This window comes from Staurois parvus, unplaced genomic scaffold (assembly GCF_062004578.1).
Source record: "Staurois parvus isolate SC_StPar_1 unplaced genomic scaffold, SC_StPar_1.0 ptg000349l, whole genome shotgun sequence".
NCBI lineage: Eukaryota > Metazoa > Chordata > Amphibia > Anura > Ranidae > Staurois > Staurois parvus.
The window spans coordinates 3,036,520-3,051,185 of record NW_028318145.1 but is presented as its reverse complement, the minus strand read 5'-3'; the positions used below and the strand labels follow the sequence as shown (position 1 = coordinate 3,051,185).

At 40.7% G+C, this 14,666-nt stretch overlaps 1 protein-coding gene across 1 annotated transcript in view; it reads right to left on the bottom strand.

Moving 5' to 3' along the window:
• The window catches only part of ERCC5 (ERCC excision repair 5, endonuclease), a 49,599-nt gene that overhangs the window by 33,677 nt on the left and 1,256 nt on the right, over positions 1-14,666 (bottom strand). Inside the window, exons 2-9 of the mRNA XM_089684528.1 lie at positions 11,994-12,107; positions 8,264-8,439; positions 6,686-6,807; positions 6,504-6,596; positions 5,734-5,794; positions 4,927-5,070; positions 2,064-2,271; positions 121-1,287 (exon numbers count right to left, since the gene is read on the bottom strand). Coding sequence (XP_089540654.1) covers positions 121-1,287; positions 2,064-2,271; positions 4,927-5,070; positions 5,734-5,794; positions 6,504-6,596; positions 6,686-6,807; positions 8,264-8,439; positions 11,994-12,081 — 2,059 coding nt within the window. The 5' untranslated portion in view covers positions 12,082-12,107. The remainder of the gene's footprint in view (positions 1-120; positions 1,288-2,063; positions 2,272-4,926; positions 5,071-5,733; positions 5,795-6,503; positions 6,597-6,685; positions 6,808-8,263; positions 8,440-11,993; positions 12,108-14,666) is intronic.

Below are 14,666 nucleotides of genomic sequence, written 5' to 3'. Positions count from 1 at the left end.
TTCCTTAACGTAAAATCTTCCCATATAGAACAGTTACTAATTATCACTAAACAGCAAAAAACAAATTCATACACAATCAGACAAGCAGTAAAAATGCCAATAAAGGCAATGACTACTTACCATCAGAATCTGAATCCACTTCTTTTTCTATGTCTGACTCTCCTTCAGTAACAGGAATACTTTCTGGAGTCATAGGCATATAAGAATTGTCTGGAATATTTTTGGAAGAAGGCTGCTGACTGCTGGAACCCTCCACTTTGGACTCTATGACATTTTGTTCTTGTAGGACCACATCCAGTGGACTGTGGCCTTCAGTGTTCACTTCAGTTGATGGCTTGTTGGTTGTAGAAAACAGCCCTGATGTAGACAACACAGGTTCGTGGATGCTACTTGTTACTTGACCAGCTGATGGCCGAAGATTTATTTCACTTTCACTGCTAGCTGTATGAACATTAGGTTGGCTATGTTTTTTTATTTTAACGGTCTCTGCTTCAGAAGGAATGAAGATAGCATTTTCTAAATTTTTAGATGCATCTAGTTGGTGGCTTTCCAATGCCAGAGAAGGCTTCATAGGAGAGAATGCACCAAGACTACTTGAAAGATTTGTCAAAGGTGTGCCTTGTGAATGAAAGAGATTTCTCTTTACTGCATGTGCACTGAAATCTACTCTTTCTATTCGAGATCCAACCAATTTTTGAAGTGGTTCATTTTGTTTCAGGTTAGGTACCAAATTAGGTGGCGATTTCTCATTCATAGTACTTATATTATTCTGGACAGGATTTGGTGACAATTCATCATTTGCTACAGGTATGATAGGGTTTCTTTGTGCTCCATACTGAGTGACCAGAGAAGCATCCTCCTCATCTGAACTGCTGATAATCAGTACTTTAGCTCTCGGCTGTTCATGATCTTCATCAATTATCTCAACAGACCTCTTCTTGTTCACCATTTCTTCATCCTCAGTAAGAGCTTGTTGAATTGCACGTAGGGTCCTTGGTGAGACACTGCCATCTATTTTACAGACAGGCTCAGAAGGGTCATTTTTTGTGACCTTACTATCATGAACTTCCTCATCAGAGCTATTTTCTAACATTGCCTCTTGGATAGCAAACAGTGTCCTTGGGGAGGGTGGTGCAACTTCTGTAACAGGTTCCTTAGTTTTCTTCGATTTATGAGCAGATGCCAACTTAAAATCAAGGAATGTTTTTGGAGTTGTATCATTTGAACTAGAGGGTGTTGCTCCTTCTGTATTAGCCTCTTTTTTATCTTTAGTCTTTGACTGAATCCCTAAAATTAGAAAGGCATATGAAAATCAAGTATTAACGAAAGCACTTCCTTTTAATATTGTACATTTATTAACCTTTTTAGGACCTAGGACCAACAGCAGTTGTTTCAACAAAGATCGTCGGGAATAAGTATTTAAGCATTAGTGCTTGTTAATATGTATACAAAAACTTTAAAATATAGTATAAGCTGCATGTCACGAAAAGCAATTCACAGTCTATCTATATTATTTAAAAGTCATTCCTAGTTAATTCCTGACTGCCCCTAATTTTCGCCACTAGCCCTAAGTAATCCCCTCTCTTCTGGCTCTGCTTAGTTTGTTTTGCCAGTTAAAATTAAAGGATTTTTTGTTTTTGACAGTGTGAATACACATACAAAAAAAAAATTATATATATATATATATATATATATATATATATATATATATATATATATATATATATATCAATGGCATGCATGCTTCCTAAGCAGCACTGTTGACTGGAACTGTCCAGAGAGGTATGTCAGACTGCTTAAGACCCAGAGCACGGCCCTCTGTTGAGCAGAGGTCAGTGTGCAGCTAGAAAAGGGTGTTTTCACCCCTTGCTGCAGCAAAAAGAAAATTACAAATAGAAAAAAAAAAAAAAAAGCCATTGTATTACTGCATCATAGTAATAATATCAGAGGATTCAGTTGAGCTTTAACAAAAATAGTGCTGTGCATTCATGAAGAAAATAGTCTCATATGATATTGTACATCTGGTGGCAATTCATAGGCATTTTTGCTCTGTTTACATATACCTTTAATTAGAATATAATGAGAAGAGTCTTCTGAGACCAGACGGTTAGATTCAACCTCTCTCATAAATCCCCCTTCTGTCTCAAACTGAGCACGGACCTCTCCCACGTGCTGCTGGCTCATCTCTTTCCGCACATTATGGAGGCACCTGTTCAAATTGTTTTTCTTCAGCAGTCCTTTCAGCTGATACTGGGAGAAATCATCAGAGCCCTTCAAAAGAGCACATCAGTGTCATCATCTTACAAGGTCAACTGTATGTTTTAACACTTCCATTTTAGGCTTAATATTTGTAGAAATGAAATCCGTAACACTGCAAAAAAGATGAAATAGAAATAATGCTGCCCAGATTGGTCAATGAAGCCCCTGAACTAGAAATCTATGCAGTATATGGAGACACTGACCCACATACTTACCTGCAATCTGCCGGTGTCCAATTGCCATGCCCAACCTACACAGCAACCCTCACTAAACCCCATCTGGACTGCTGAAGGCCATTTCAAACAAGAATTAGAAGAGCTTCTCATGACAGGAACTGCTACCAAGTCCCAGTAAATATAAGTGACTGCTAGAGAGTGCTACAAAGTTACCAGAGATTCTGACTGTTATTACATCTTGAAAGCAGATTTCCAGCTTTTAGTGAAGTTTAAATAGTTTGTTTATTACCTTCTCTACTAGATATGCCTGCTGTGTGAGCTGTATAAACTGTATGTAGCTTCAGCTACCAAGAAAACAACTTGATCCAGCTCCAATTTGCTGTGGCAAAACAGATGGCAACTGAGGAAATCTGCAATCAGGTTTTAGGAGCCCTTTATGTGGGCTGCAGAGATAAAAGGCAATATTTACCTCTGTCCAACCCAGGATCTCCTGGACTACCTGCAACAGAGTGGGTGATCTAGTACCACCTTATCGATTGAAGTAAGCGATTATAGTAGTGTTGTCAGAGAAGACCTGAACTTCATGTTTTATGACAATAGCCTGGAAGGTTAACAAGGCTTCTTTTACTGCCGTCAGTTTCCTTAAGTTGAAAGAGGCCTGGACTACATCTAGAGAACAAGCCCCTTGACCATGATACTCCTGCGCATACGTTTCCCAATGCCATGAGCTGGTGTCTGTCCTGTTCTTTATTGGGCACCAACTCCTGCTGGTTCCTAAGGTTAGCAGAACCAGCAGAGAATGGCTACTATACACAGTAAAATGTTGGTATATTAAATATATTGGCAACGCAAATTGCGATCTTCATGTCATTAAGCTCATAAGTACCAGAGTATAGTTTATTACAAATTTTTGGCACATACTATTGTGATTTTTAATTTTTACTTCATCATTAACCGCTTGCTCTCATAAGGATTTACCCCCCCTTCCTGACCAGGCCATTTTTTGAGTTACGGCACTGCGCGGTCATGCAACGCTGCACCCAAATGACATTCACATCCTTTTTTTCCCACAAATTGAGCTTTCTTTTTGTGGTATTTAATCACTACTGCGTTTTATATTTTTTGCTAAACAAACTAAAAAAGACAAAATAAAAAAAAAAGTTTTTCTTAGTTTCTGTTCTAAAATTTGGTAAATAAGTAATTTTTCGCCTTCACTGATGTGTACTGGTGAGGCTGCACTGATGGGCACTGATAGGTGGCACTGATGGGTACTGACAGGCATGATTGATGGGCACTGGTGGATACTGATAGACTGCACTGATGAGCAGACACTGCTAGGCGGCATTGATGTGCATTGACAGGCATCACTGATGGGCACTGAAAGGCAGCAATGATATGTGGCACTGATAGGAGGCAGTGATGGGCACTGATGAGGAGACACTGCTAGACAGCACTGATGGGCATTGACAGGCATCACTGATGGGCACTGAAAGGCAGCAATATGTGGCACTGATAGGCAGCAGTGATAGGCACTGATTGACTGCACTGATGGGCATTGACAGGCATCACTGATGGGCACCGATATGTGGCACTGATAGGCAGCACTGATGATCAGGGCACTGATGATCAGAGCCCTGATCAGTGTAGATGTCCCTGCTTACCGGCTCAGCGTGAGGAGAGGACTGCCGATAACCGGCATTTCCCGTTTACATGTGATTGGACACAGCTGATGACATGGTAGAGCTTACGTCATCAGCTCTTTACCAGAATCAGTGATCCGCCGTGTCCTAGGGACACAGTGCACCACTGATCGCCACATCGCTAGAGTGGGAGAACGTCATATCCCAGAACAAGAGAGCTCCGACCCTTCATTTCCTTATATGGCGGGCAGAAGGCGGTTAAACAACATTTATATTATACTGTACACACGCTTACAATTTAATTTACAGTGTATTGCAGCTTATGCAGTATTTTACAAGAGCAACCGATCTAACTATTATCAAATTTGGAATTCACTGCTCACAAGACTAAATTGAGGACACTGGGCCAGGTTCTAGATACCAGAAGGGGCTCATTGTCTACCCCACACACTGCACATGTCCAAATAAAAAAAAAAAGCTGACTGCGCTGACAATCAGCATTTAAGTCTTGGGGGTGCAGCTGGATTCCTTTTCTTTTTCTTTTCTGTAATGACACCTTGACTATGTTGCACAGTGTATGGCCAACAATATTCCCTACATGCTGACAAAAGGTGAAGGCTCTGTGGAGCTCCGTAGTAGTTTATTGAATCTTCCTGTCAGTATATCTGCTTGCCTGTACATCCCATACGGGCAAGCAGGTATACTGACAGATCTGCAGGAGACCTGCATGGCACCAGCGTTCTACTGATCGCTGGTGCAATGCTTTACAGGCTCCTGCAACCATGACAATAGATATTGTTCGTTGCATATGACATAATGTTAACCTGTATTGATCAAACTTGTCATTATACCTCTGGCATGGCTTCAAACAATGTCCTCCTTCGCTTGGTGAACTCCTTCATGTCAGTCAGGATTTCATGTTTCACTTCAGGAGGAAGGCTGTTAAAATCCTCAGAGTCTACATCCACTGAATGAGGGTCAGCAAAAAATTCTTCCTAATTAATTAGAAAGAAAAAAAATACCCATCACTTGGTAAAGTTGACTGGTGTCAAACCACATAGCACCATTAATAAAGAAAGAGTACTTTAATTACATTGGCAATTGCTAGGTGCCTTGTAACAAATAATATTGTACCCAAGCAGTCACAGTCTAGTGTTAAATTGAGAAGTCGATAGGAGCAGTTCACAAATGGAATTCATAATCATTTGAAGTTATTTTATTTAATTTTTTTTTAAGTTGTATAACTGCATGTTGCTTGTAAAAGCCTGTGTAATTTAGGCTTTATAATTTGAATGTTCTGTGATGTAGGGAAACATCAGACGTGATATTTGAACCACATTTTTACCATAACTTTTATGCATGCGCTGTGGATAACAACTTGGTCCTTGCATGCAGTGAATGTTTTCTCCGCCATAAGACGGAAGGAGTCCCTGCCTATGGCACACCTATGAAAAGAGTCAGATATGACAGAAAAGACACCCATCTGGGCTTATCCATAAGCCTATTGCTTGTAAATGGCAACATCAAATTTACAGTAATTCAAACACTAGGGATGAGCATTATCGGCCTGATTTCAAGAAGCTTTAGAAAGTCCACTAAAGCAAAAAAACAAAAACAAAAAAACAAAAAAAAAAAAAAAAAAACCACCACAAACAAACCTGAAGAATTCGCTTCTGGTCCATTCTCTCCTCCCATTCTCTCTCTTCTTCCTCTTCAGAACTAAAGATAAAGCAAGTAAAACAAGATATATTGAATATGCCTGTTTAAAAGATGTGCAGAAAATGTTTAATGATGTGAAGACATTTACAAAATGTGTACTAATGAACACAGAATGCACAATTTAGAGATGTTCTATAAAGTTCAGTATTTGCTGAACCAACAGACATTTGAGCTGGCCGCTGCTCTTGTGCAAGGAAAATAAGGGATATATAGGAAGGAAGGATTTGCTCGTTAGAACAATCAATCCTGAAATATGATAAAATTGCATGAACCAGCCATTCTAAACTAGGGTTCTGTGAGCTGTAGCTGACTGACCTCCCATCTGATGGTACTAGCATAATTCCAAAGCCAATGCCACTTGGAAGGGCCAGCAACATAACACCAAATGTCTTTTTACCTGTCTGTAAGGGTGGCATTCTGATCACCATTCTAAGGGGGGAGCATGCTTTCTATAGACCACTAATATCAGGGCCATTTTTCCAATTAATGCCCAATCAATTATTTGGCACAGGTTTCCCTAGACCTTAAAATTATTACATGAGTTCCACTGGAGTAAAAAAAGTTGAGAAAGGCTGGTATAAACAGTGTTCCATAGTTTTACAGAGTACATTGAAAGTGCACTTCTAACTTCTAAAAATTTTCACATGCTAAATGTTTGTATATTTTCTTAATAAAATGCTAAATTCAGATGATGAGTTTTACAATGTACCTATTTTTCTCATTCTCTTCTAAGGGGGCTAGAGCATAAATATCCTCCTCTTCTTTTCTTCTTATATGAGAAAGACTTGGAAACTCCTCATTGCTGGAAAAAATCAAAGTGAGATTACTGTATGCTGACATTCACATTGGATGACTGGCTGCAACAGTATGAGATGAGTGTAAGATGCAAACCTTTGCTTGTTTCCGGACAAAGCTGCTTTAATGGCTTGTCTTTTCAAGAAGGTCTTTAGCAACCTCTCATTTGTTTTCTTGGCTTCAGTGGCTGCAAAATCCTTCTTCTGCCTTCTCTTTGCCTGAAAGGAGAATGTAAAATGTGATTATCAAATAGATCTGCACAAACTGTTGGCACTATATAAATCCTGTATAAAAGTAAGAATATGAACAGGTTCAATTTATTAGGAAGTAAAGCCTATAGCCATATAGTCTCAAATGACTTATCTCTCCCTCTAGTATAGTCACAGCCTTTTCAGATAGGTAAAGTCCTTCACATTTTCCAAGGTCATGTTAGGAAAAAAGTGCACTCTCTCATTCTGGTATCTAGTATTGACATAAAGGAATATCCACGGTGACAATGAGTGGCTGACAGAGCGGAATAGATAGCTAATAAGTTATATCAATATTGCCATGTTATAGGTGAACATTTTCAAGTTGGGCTTTGTTATTACACAGGAAAGTAGATATTAACTGGCAGACAGTCCCTGAATGGGACTGGCAACATGAGCATGCAACAAATAAATAATGAAGTGGGGGGGCAGAGCCTGAGAGGGATTCACAGACAGTCAGCCTGCTATTGGCTACAGAATGCAACCACTGCAACAGCAAACTTAATGGGGACACAGTAGGGTTTAAAACTAGTTCATTCAGAATTTCCTGCAGTTCTGCATGGAAACCAATCAGCTTCCAGGTTGTATTGCTAAAGCTTAATTGAATAAGCTGAGGTTAGAAGCTGATTGGCTACCATCCACAGGTGCATGAGATTCTGAGTGAATCAGCTTTAGTAAATCTCCCCCAGTGTCTCAGTTTCCCCATCAGGATCCACTCATTGCATAGTCAATGGTTGCTAGGGGACTGTCGGCTGTGAAGCTGACACTGTCATTAACAACCAGTGATAGGGAGGGGGTAGTGGCGGCAAATATTCTATTCTGCTACACAGCATACAGGGACATGCAAAGTGCCAAGTTAGAGTTGTTCCTAATTACCTCCATTTTTGTTAGTTATGAGTTGGAGGTAATTATTCTTGAATTTGGTGCAGTACCTACCTGAACCTGCCACACAATATTAAAAGCTACCAAAAACAGGCAAGGATTTTTGAATCTGGCGCAGGGCCATTTTATAGTGCCATAGAGCTAGCGAACTGTTTATATCATTCCCTGAATGTGTCCATCTACATGGGAACATTTAGTGCCGTTTACTAGAGCAGCAGAGAGCAAAGGTGTAAAACAGAAATGCCCAATTCCCTCATTCTGGGAAGAGTATTTTGGCATTTTTTTTTTATTTACATGCCTGAAAGTGCAAGCATGCAAATTCATTCTAGTGGTTAGAATTGTAGTCACTAGAATGAAATTATGCACATACCCTGATAGACTCTCTATGCGAATAAATGTGAGTACTTGACACACCATTGCAGACATTTATTGTGATTGTTCTAGTTAGAATGAGTTAGAATATGGAAAGAAGTCACATGATGACCTAAAGGCAGGGAATAAAAGCTCATTTTGTTTGAGGAGATAGGAAAATAATATTACTTACCAAAGTCTGTTTCTTCAGGAGAGGGGCTTCACCATCAAATACAAAAATAGGGCGTATTCTGAAAAACAGCAACTTGCAAAGTCGATGGAATAAGGTCAACAGATGAGCATTTTGGATGGCATTACCTTGGCGGTCTCTAGCTCCTTTCACTGCTTGATTCAGCCAAATACTTATATCTTACTCTATGGTTAAGTTAACATTTTTTGAACTGTAAATATATATCAAAATTCATATATATGCATTTACTAGAATCAACAACCTCCCTATAATTTTAGTAAGCATACATTATTATTATTATTCAGGATTTATATAGCGCCAACAGTTTGCTCAGCGCTTTACAATATAACGGGAGACAATACAGTAACAATACAGTTTAATACAAGAGGGAGTTGAGGGCCTTGCTCCTTGGAGCTTACAATCTAGGAGGGAGGGGCTAGTGGTACAAAAGGTAGTAACTGTGGGGGATGGACTAGTTGGAAGAGTAGAAGATTCCATTGTTAGCTGAGGGAGGATAGGCTTCCCTGAAGAGATAGGTTTTCAGAGATTGCCTAAAAGTGAGCAGAGTAGGCGATAGTCTGATAAATTGGGGTACAGAGTTCCAGAGGATGGCGGAAGCTCTGGATAAGTCCTGGAGACGAGCATGGGAGGAGGAGACAAGGGAACTAGAGAGTAGGAGGTCTTGCGAGGAGCAGAGAGTACGGTTTGGGTGATATTTAGAGACAAGATCGGTGATGTAATTTGGGGTAGTTATAAATGGCTTTATACATTATTGTTAGAATTTTATCCGTTGGGCAATGGGAAGCCAGTGGAGGGATTGGCAGAGAGGGGTGGCAGATACAGAACAGTTAGTAAGGTGGATGGGTCTGGCAGCAGCATTCATGATAGACTGAAGGGGGGATAGCCTGTGATGAGGTAAGCCAATGAGGAGGGAGTTACAATAGTCAAGGTGAGATATAACAAGGGAGTGAATAAGTTGCTTAGTGGTTTCCGAGGTTAGGAACGGTCGTATCTTGGAGATGTTGCGGAGGTGAAGTCTACAAGATTTGGACAATGATTTGGGGCTGAAAGGACAGATGGGAGTCTAGGGTTACATCTAGTATCCTGGCATGAGGGGAGGGACTGATGATTGTGTTATTGATCTTGATGGAGAAGTTAGGGGAGGGGGCACGGGCTGGAGGGAATACTAAGAGCTCAGTTTTGGAAAGATTGAGTTTGAGGAAGTGGAGTGACATCCATGCTGATAAGTCACTTAGTAGGTTAGTAATGCGAGTAGAGACTGAAGGGGTGAGGTGAGGGGTAGAAAGATAGATTTGTGTGTCATCAGCATAGAGATGGTACTTAAAGCCGTGGGAGTTTATCAAGTGACCAAGAGAGGAGGTGCAGATGGAGAAGAGAAGGGTTCAAGGACAGAACCTTGAGGGACCCCTACAGAAAGAGGGAGTAAAGAGGAGGAGGCAGCATTATAGGTAACACTGAAGGAGCGCTGTGATAGGTAGGAGGAGAACCAGGAGAGAACAGAGTCTCTGAGGCCAAGAGAGTGGAGTTTTTTGAGGAGGATGGGATGGTCAACCGTATCAAAAGCCGCAGAGAGGTCAAGTAGTAAGAGTATGGAGTAGTGGCCATTGGTTTTAGCAGTTAGTAGATCATTCGTGAGTTTTAGTAGGGCAGTTTCAGTGGAGTGTAGTGAGCGAAAGCCAGACTGTAAAGGATCAAGAAGATTGTTGTCGGTGAGGTGGGAGCTCAGGCGATTGTGGACTAAGCGTTCTAGGAGTTTAGAGGTAAATGGCAGCAGGCAGATGGGTCTTAAGTTGTTCAGGTCGGTGGGGTCCAGGGAGGGCTTTTTAAGTATGGGAGTGATGTGCGCATGCATGCTACATTGTGTTTTCATATGTTAATAGGAGCTCTTGTTTCTCTTTGTGATGTCACAGCCCTCTCTTTCTCTCTCTGGTGGCAAAAAGTACATATGCCGGGACTGAGCAGCGTGACTATTATTTTGCAGGATTTATATAGCGCCAATAGTTTGCTTAGCTCTTTACAATATAAAAGGGAGACAATACAGCAACGATACAATTCAATACAAGAGGGTTAGGAGGGCCCTGCTCCTTGGAGCTTACTCCCTGGAGATGTGTCCATGACAATCTGGGCTCACAGGAAGCGGACTGAATGATACCCCTGCAAAACCAGCGGCAGCAGCAGCAGCACTATGGCCTCCTGCACACAAGCAATTACCTGCAGATACTGGAATACAGCAGCAAGTATCAGAGGATTCTTGCAGCTGGGATGAGAGGTGTATGCAAATACCGGTCGACACTCATCCTATACAAAAATAATGACAGGTTTACAGCAGTCATCATTGTTCGCATGCAGTTGCACACCAAGCAGTACCTGCAGTTAGGGACAGATATCAAAGCCTAAGCACATCTGACTGCATCCAGGCTCAGACATCTGTCCCAAACTGAAGGGGACCACTTGGTGTGCAGCTACATGTGAACAGATATGGCTGTTGTCAGTCTGTCATTACTTTGTACAGGCTGAGCTCCAATTCAAATACACCTGTCATTCCAGCTACAAGAATCCGCTGATTGTTGCTGTTGGAATCTGGTGTCTGCAGGCAATCACATGTGAGAAGAAGGCCTAATGAGTGATGTGTCTTCAGGTGACAGAGTCTAGGGGATTATAACAGTGAAAGCAATTTTGAATTCTGGAGGCTTTAACAAGAACCTAGCATCATATATACTTTTTCAGGGTAAGTGTATGCATGCTACGTAATGTGTATTTCTCACAGAGATCACAGTACCCCCCGAGTATTCCTTCATCTGCGATTCTCTATAGAAGTACAGCGCCATCATTGTTCTAAAATAGCCGGGTTCAGCATCTACTTCTTGGATTAAGATGCTCAGCAATGTAAATCTAGGTAACTGGGCAGTCCTTGGCTTTGAAACACATCAGATCCTCCTACAGCCTCACTTGTGACATGCTACAAATTTGTTGCAATCAAATTACTTAAAGGCGTATGCAGCAGATGTGGCTCTCGGGTGGGGAAATATAGCAGATTTGTACATCACAAGGCCTACAGTAGTTGGATTTTATTTTACCAACTAAAAGGAGCAAATTAGAATTCCCACGAAAAACTGTAATATATGTACAGCACTATATAAAAAGGTAACTTTAACCAATATAAACAAATTAAAATTACAAACAAAGTACCTTTTTTGCCCATAAGTACACACTTTCATTGTCTCCATTAATACCTGATCTGCTGACTGGTATTTGAAAGCTGAGCTCTTCAATTCCCTAGGCAAACTTAAGATAATTGAGGCGAGCCACCCCTTGCTCCTTCTTCGTTATGCCCCCCGGTAACCTGAGTAATAGGAATCCCTGTGTTGTTAGTGATCCAATCACCTGGAAACAGTTGTCCATGGTCATGCTAGTACTGTTGTATATGTTCAGATATATGTTTCTATACTGCCACTCCTGAGAGTAATATTGTAGTCATGCTCCACTTTGATAGCCATTTTATGGCTGAATGCACCGTTTTGTCCTTTCTACTTTTTTTCTTATGAGATTTCCATATTTCATGCGGTTGTTCTGTGAAGGCTGTTATGCCTCAACTTGTGTTTTGTATGCTATTTTTTTTTAAATAAATATTAAAAAATAAAATTACCTGATCTGTAGAGACACACAAGACACACACATGAAATAGTAAACAAGTTCTTTTTGTCAAGGATACCGACAGCAAGGATTTTCCCTTCTAATGTCTCTGGATTTATCGGTCTTCCAGAACATTCAAGCAGCTTCCAGAGTCCTTGAACTCCCATACTTGCTGACTACAAAAAATTTTTGCCTGCAAAAAAATAATATATAACAAAGCAAAGATATCAGCAAATGTTTGCATTGAAATTTTAGATTTTTAAATAAAATACTTGTTTTCATCCTTTTTTGCAACCTGGGCTTACTGTGAACCATGCCTGCATAATGTGTGCTAAAATGGCAACTTGTAGATTCCAACAGAAGCCCATGTGCCAAAAGGCAACACAGAAAATACAATTGGGAGACAGGGAAAGATTCGTCATCCTACAGCATGAAGCGCCTACACAAGGACCTTTATGGCAGGATCACCAGGTATTATTTTAAATGAAGGCTGCAGATTTAAAAAGAATTAAAAAAAAAATGAACATCTTAACGTTTATAAGAGATTTTAGTGAGTTGGATTACACATACTTTGAAGATGATCCTTTGATTCTCGAGACAGAGTAGGATTTGTGCATGCAGAATATGTTCATATACCTGCATAGAACTCCACTCTGACAATCAGTTGTGCTCTACAAGTATGTACCTGTTGTCTCTGTTCCTCACTACCAGCACACTACACTCAACAATCAGCTCTACTCTATTAACCTACCAGTTCTGGAGTGGGCACACTTTTGGTAGTCAGGAATAAGATTTAAAAAAAACCCTCTACCTTCATAATTCATAATAAAGTCAGAACTCCGGCCATAATTAATATGAAAAAAAAAATGACCTCCTTCAGCTGATGCGAATTATACTAAGGAATGTTGAAAACAGAGTAATACCTTAAAGTATTCCTAAACCCAGGACCCTGCATTCACTATATCTGGTCTCCCACAGTACACAGAACATGGAAATGCAATTATTTTAGAAAATATAAACTGCTAAGTACCTTTTCTCAACAGCAGTTAGAGCAGTCTCGTGACTTCTGTCAGTGCCCAGCTGAGAACTGGTTAAAGCTTGTAGGAGGCGTTTTCACTCTGCTCTGACTGTCCTATGAGGTTGCAAAACCTCTGACCCTTTGTCTGCTCAGTGCCAATTGGCCCTGTGCTGATTACATGCACTCTCCCAAAGGAAAATAAAAAATCTTCAGAAATGCACATTAAACAGAGCATGTGCAGACTGACTCCTAGAGCTTTGTACTATCAGATGATGGATTGGGGACAGTAGAAGAAGGGGAGGATCATAGAAGACAGGATCAAACAGCATTTTCACACAATGCAGAGGATGAACCCCTTTCCACAGTGAGTATGACCTGCATGCTTTACTGCATATACAGACTGATTTTACTGTTGTGGGTTTAGTAACACTTTAATTCAGGATCTCAAAGCAGCTGACTGTCCATTCTTTTACTCTTCAACATCAGAGTCAGCAGACACTCCTGCACCACTGTGTACAATGCAGGACCAGTGGTGGCCAATGCTCCTGCACAGTAAAAGATGGTGTTGGAGACCAACAAGAAAAGCAATTTCAGCAAACTAATTGTCAGAACTAGAAACAATGAGGAAAATTGCAGAACCGTGAATTATGGCAAGAATAATTCTGTATTTCAGCAACCCCTGGAGAAACAAGAAATATATCCTGCTCTAATTGGGACTGGGGCTTCTTTTACTTTTTGCCTGTGGTTAGGACTGACGACAAAAACAAAACAATATAATGCCCAGCCTTTAAAAAGATTGATTTGATGTCTCAGATAGTACCCTTCACCCATGCAGAACCTGGTTGAACACTGTTATCACTGTGCACAGAACACTGAGCCAAAGAGAAGCCATTTATGCTTCGATATAACATCATATCAAATAAGAAGTCAATACAGCTACACAGGCAAAGCAAGATAATCAGATGATGGTGAAAAAGATTTAAAGTGTTATTAAACCCTGACTTACCTTTTCTGCTTCTTCTTACAAAGCGTTTCTTCTTTCTAAAGCCAGTTCAAAGATGCCTGCTGCAGCTTTTCTCTTCTGGGGTGGCTCTGCTGCATCATGGAGTCCTATAGAGCCACTCATACATGGGAGAGAAACTGCAAGCAGGTTGCCTGTGTCGCCATGTGCAGGCAGCAACAGAGGACTAATACGGGGCATGCAGGTTTATTGGCACTTAGACTTATGGGACATGTAGTCCCAAGGAGGGGGATCATGGGATGTACTCTGCTCTCATCATTGCACACGACCCGACAAACATTTAAGAAAAGCAGCACTGAGCAAGCTTAAGCATGCACTAGTGTGCATATCTTCTGCCATTTCCCCCCCCAAGTAAAAAAAAAGCCCAAACCTTAAAGGCAAAGGGTTATGCAGGCCAAACATGAGTCAAATTCTGAAAGAATTGTAACTAAGAACTTTTGTATGAATTTCGCACCATTAGTGGGCCGCATCATGGGCCGATTTACATGCGGCCATCAAATTTGGGTGTTTGGGCATGTTGGAAATGTTTTGTAAAACGAACACATTTCCAATCAAATATGGGAAAATCATGTGAGAAATGTAATCGAAAAAGAAATGAGCGTGAGCTGTGACCTGGAAAGAAGATTCCCAGCCACAAATGTTCTTTTCTGTAGCAACACAAGGTGAAATTGAAGGCTTGGTTGGTCAAATTTTGAAATCAATGGTGGCACCAT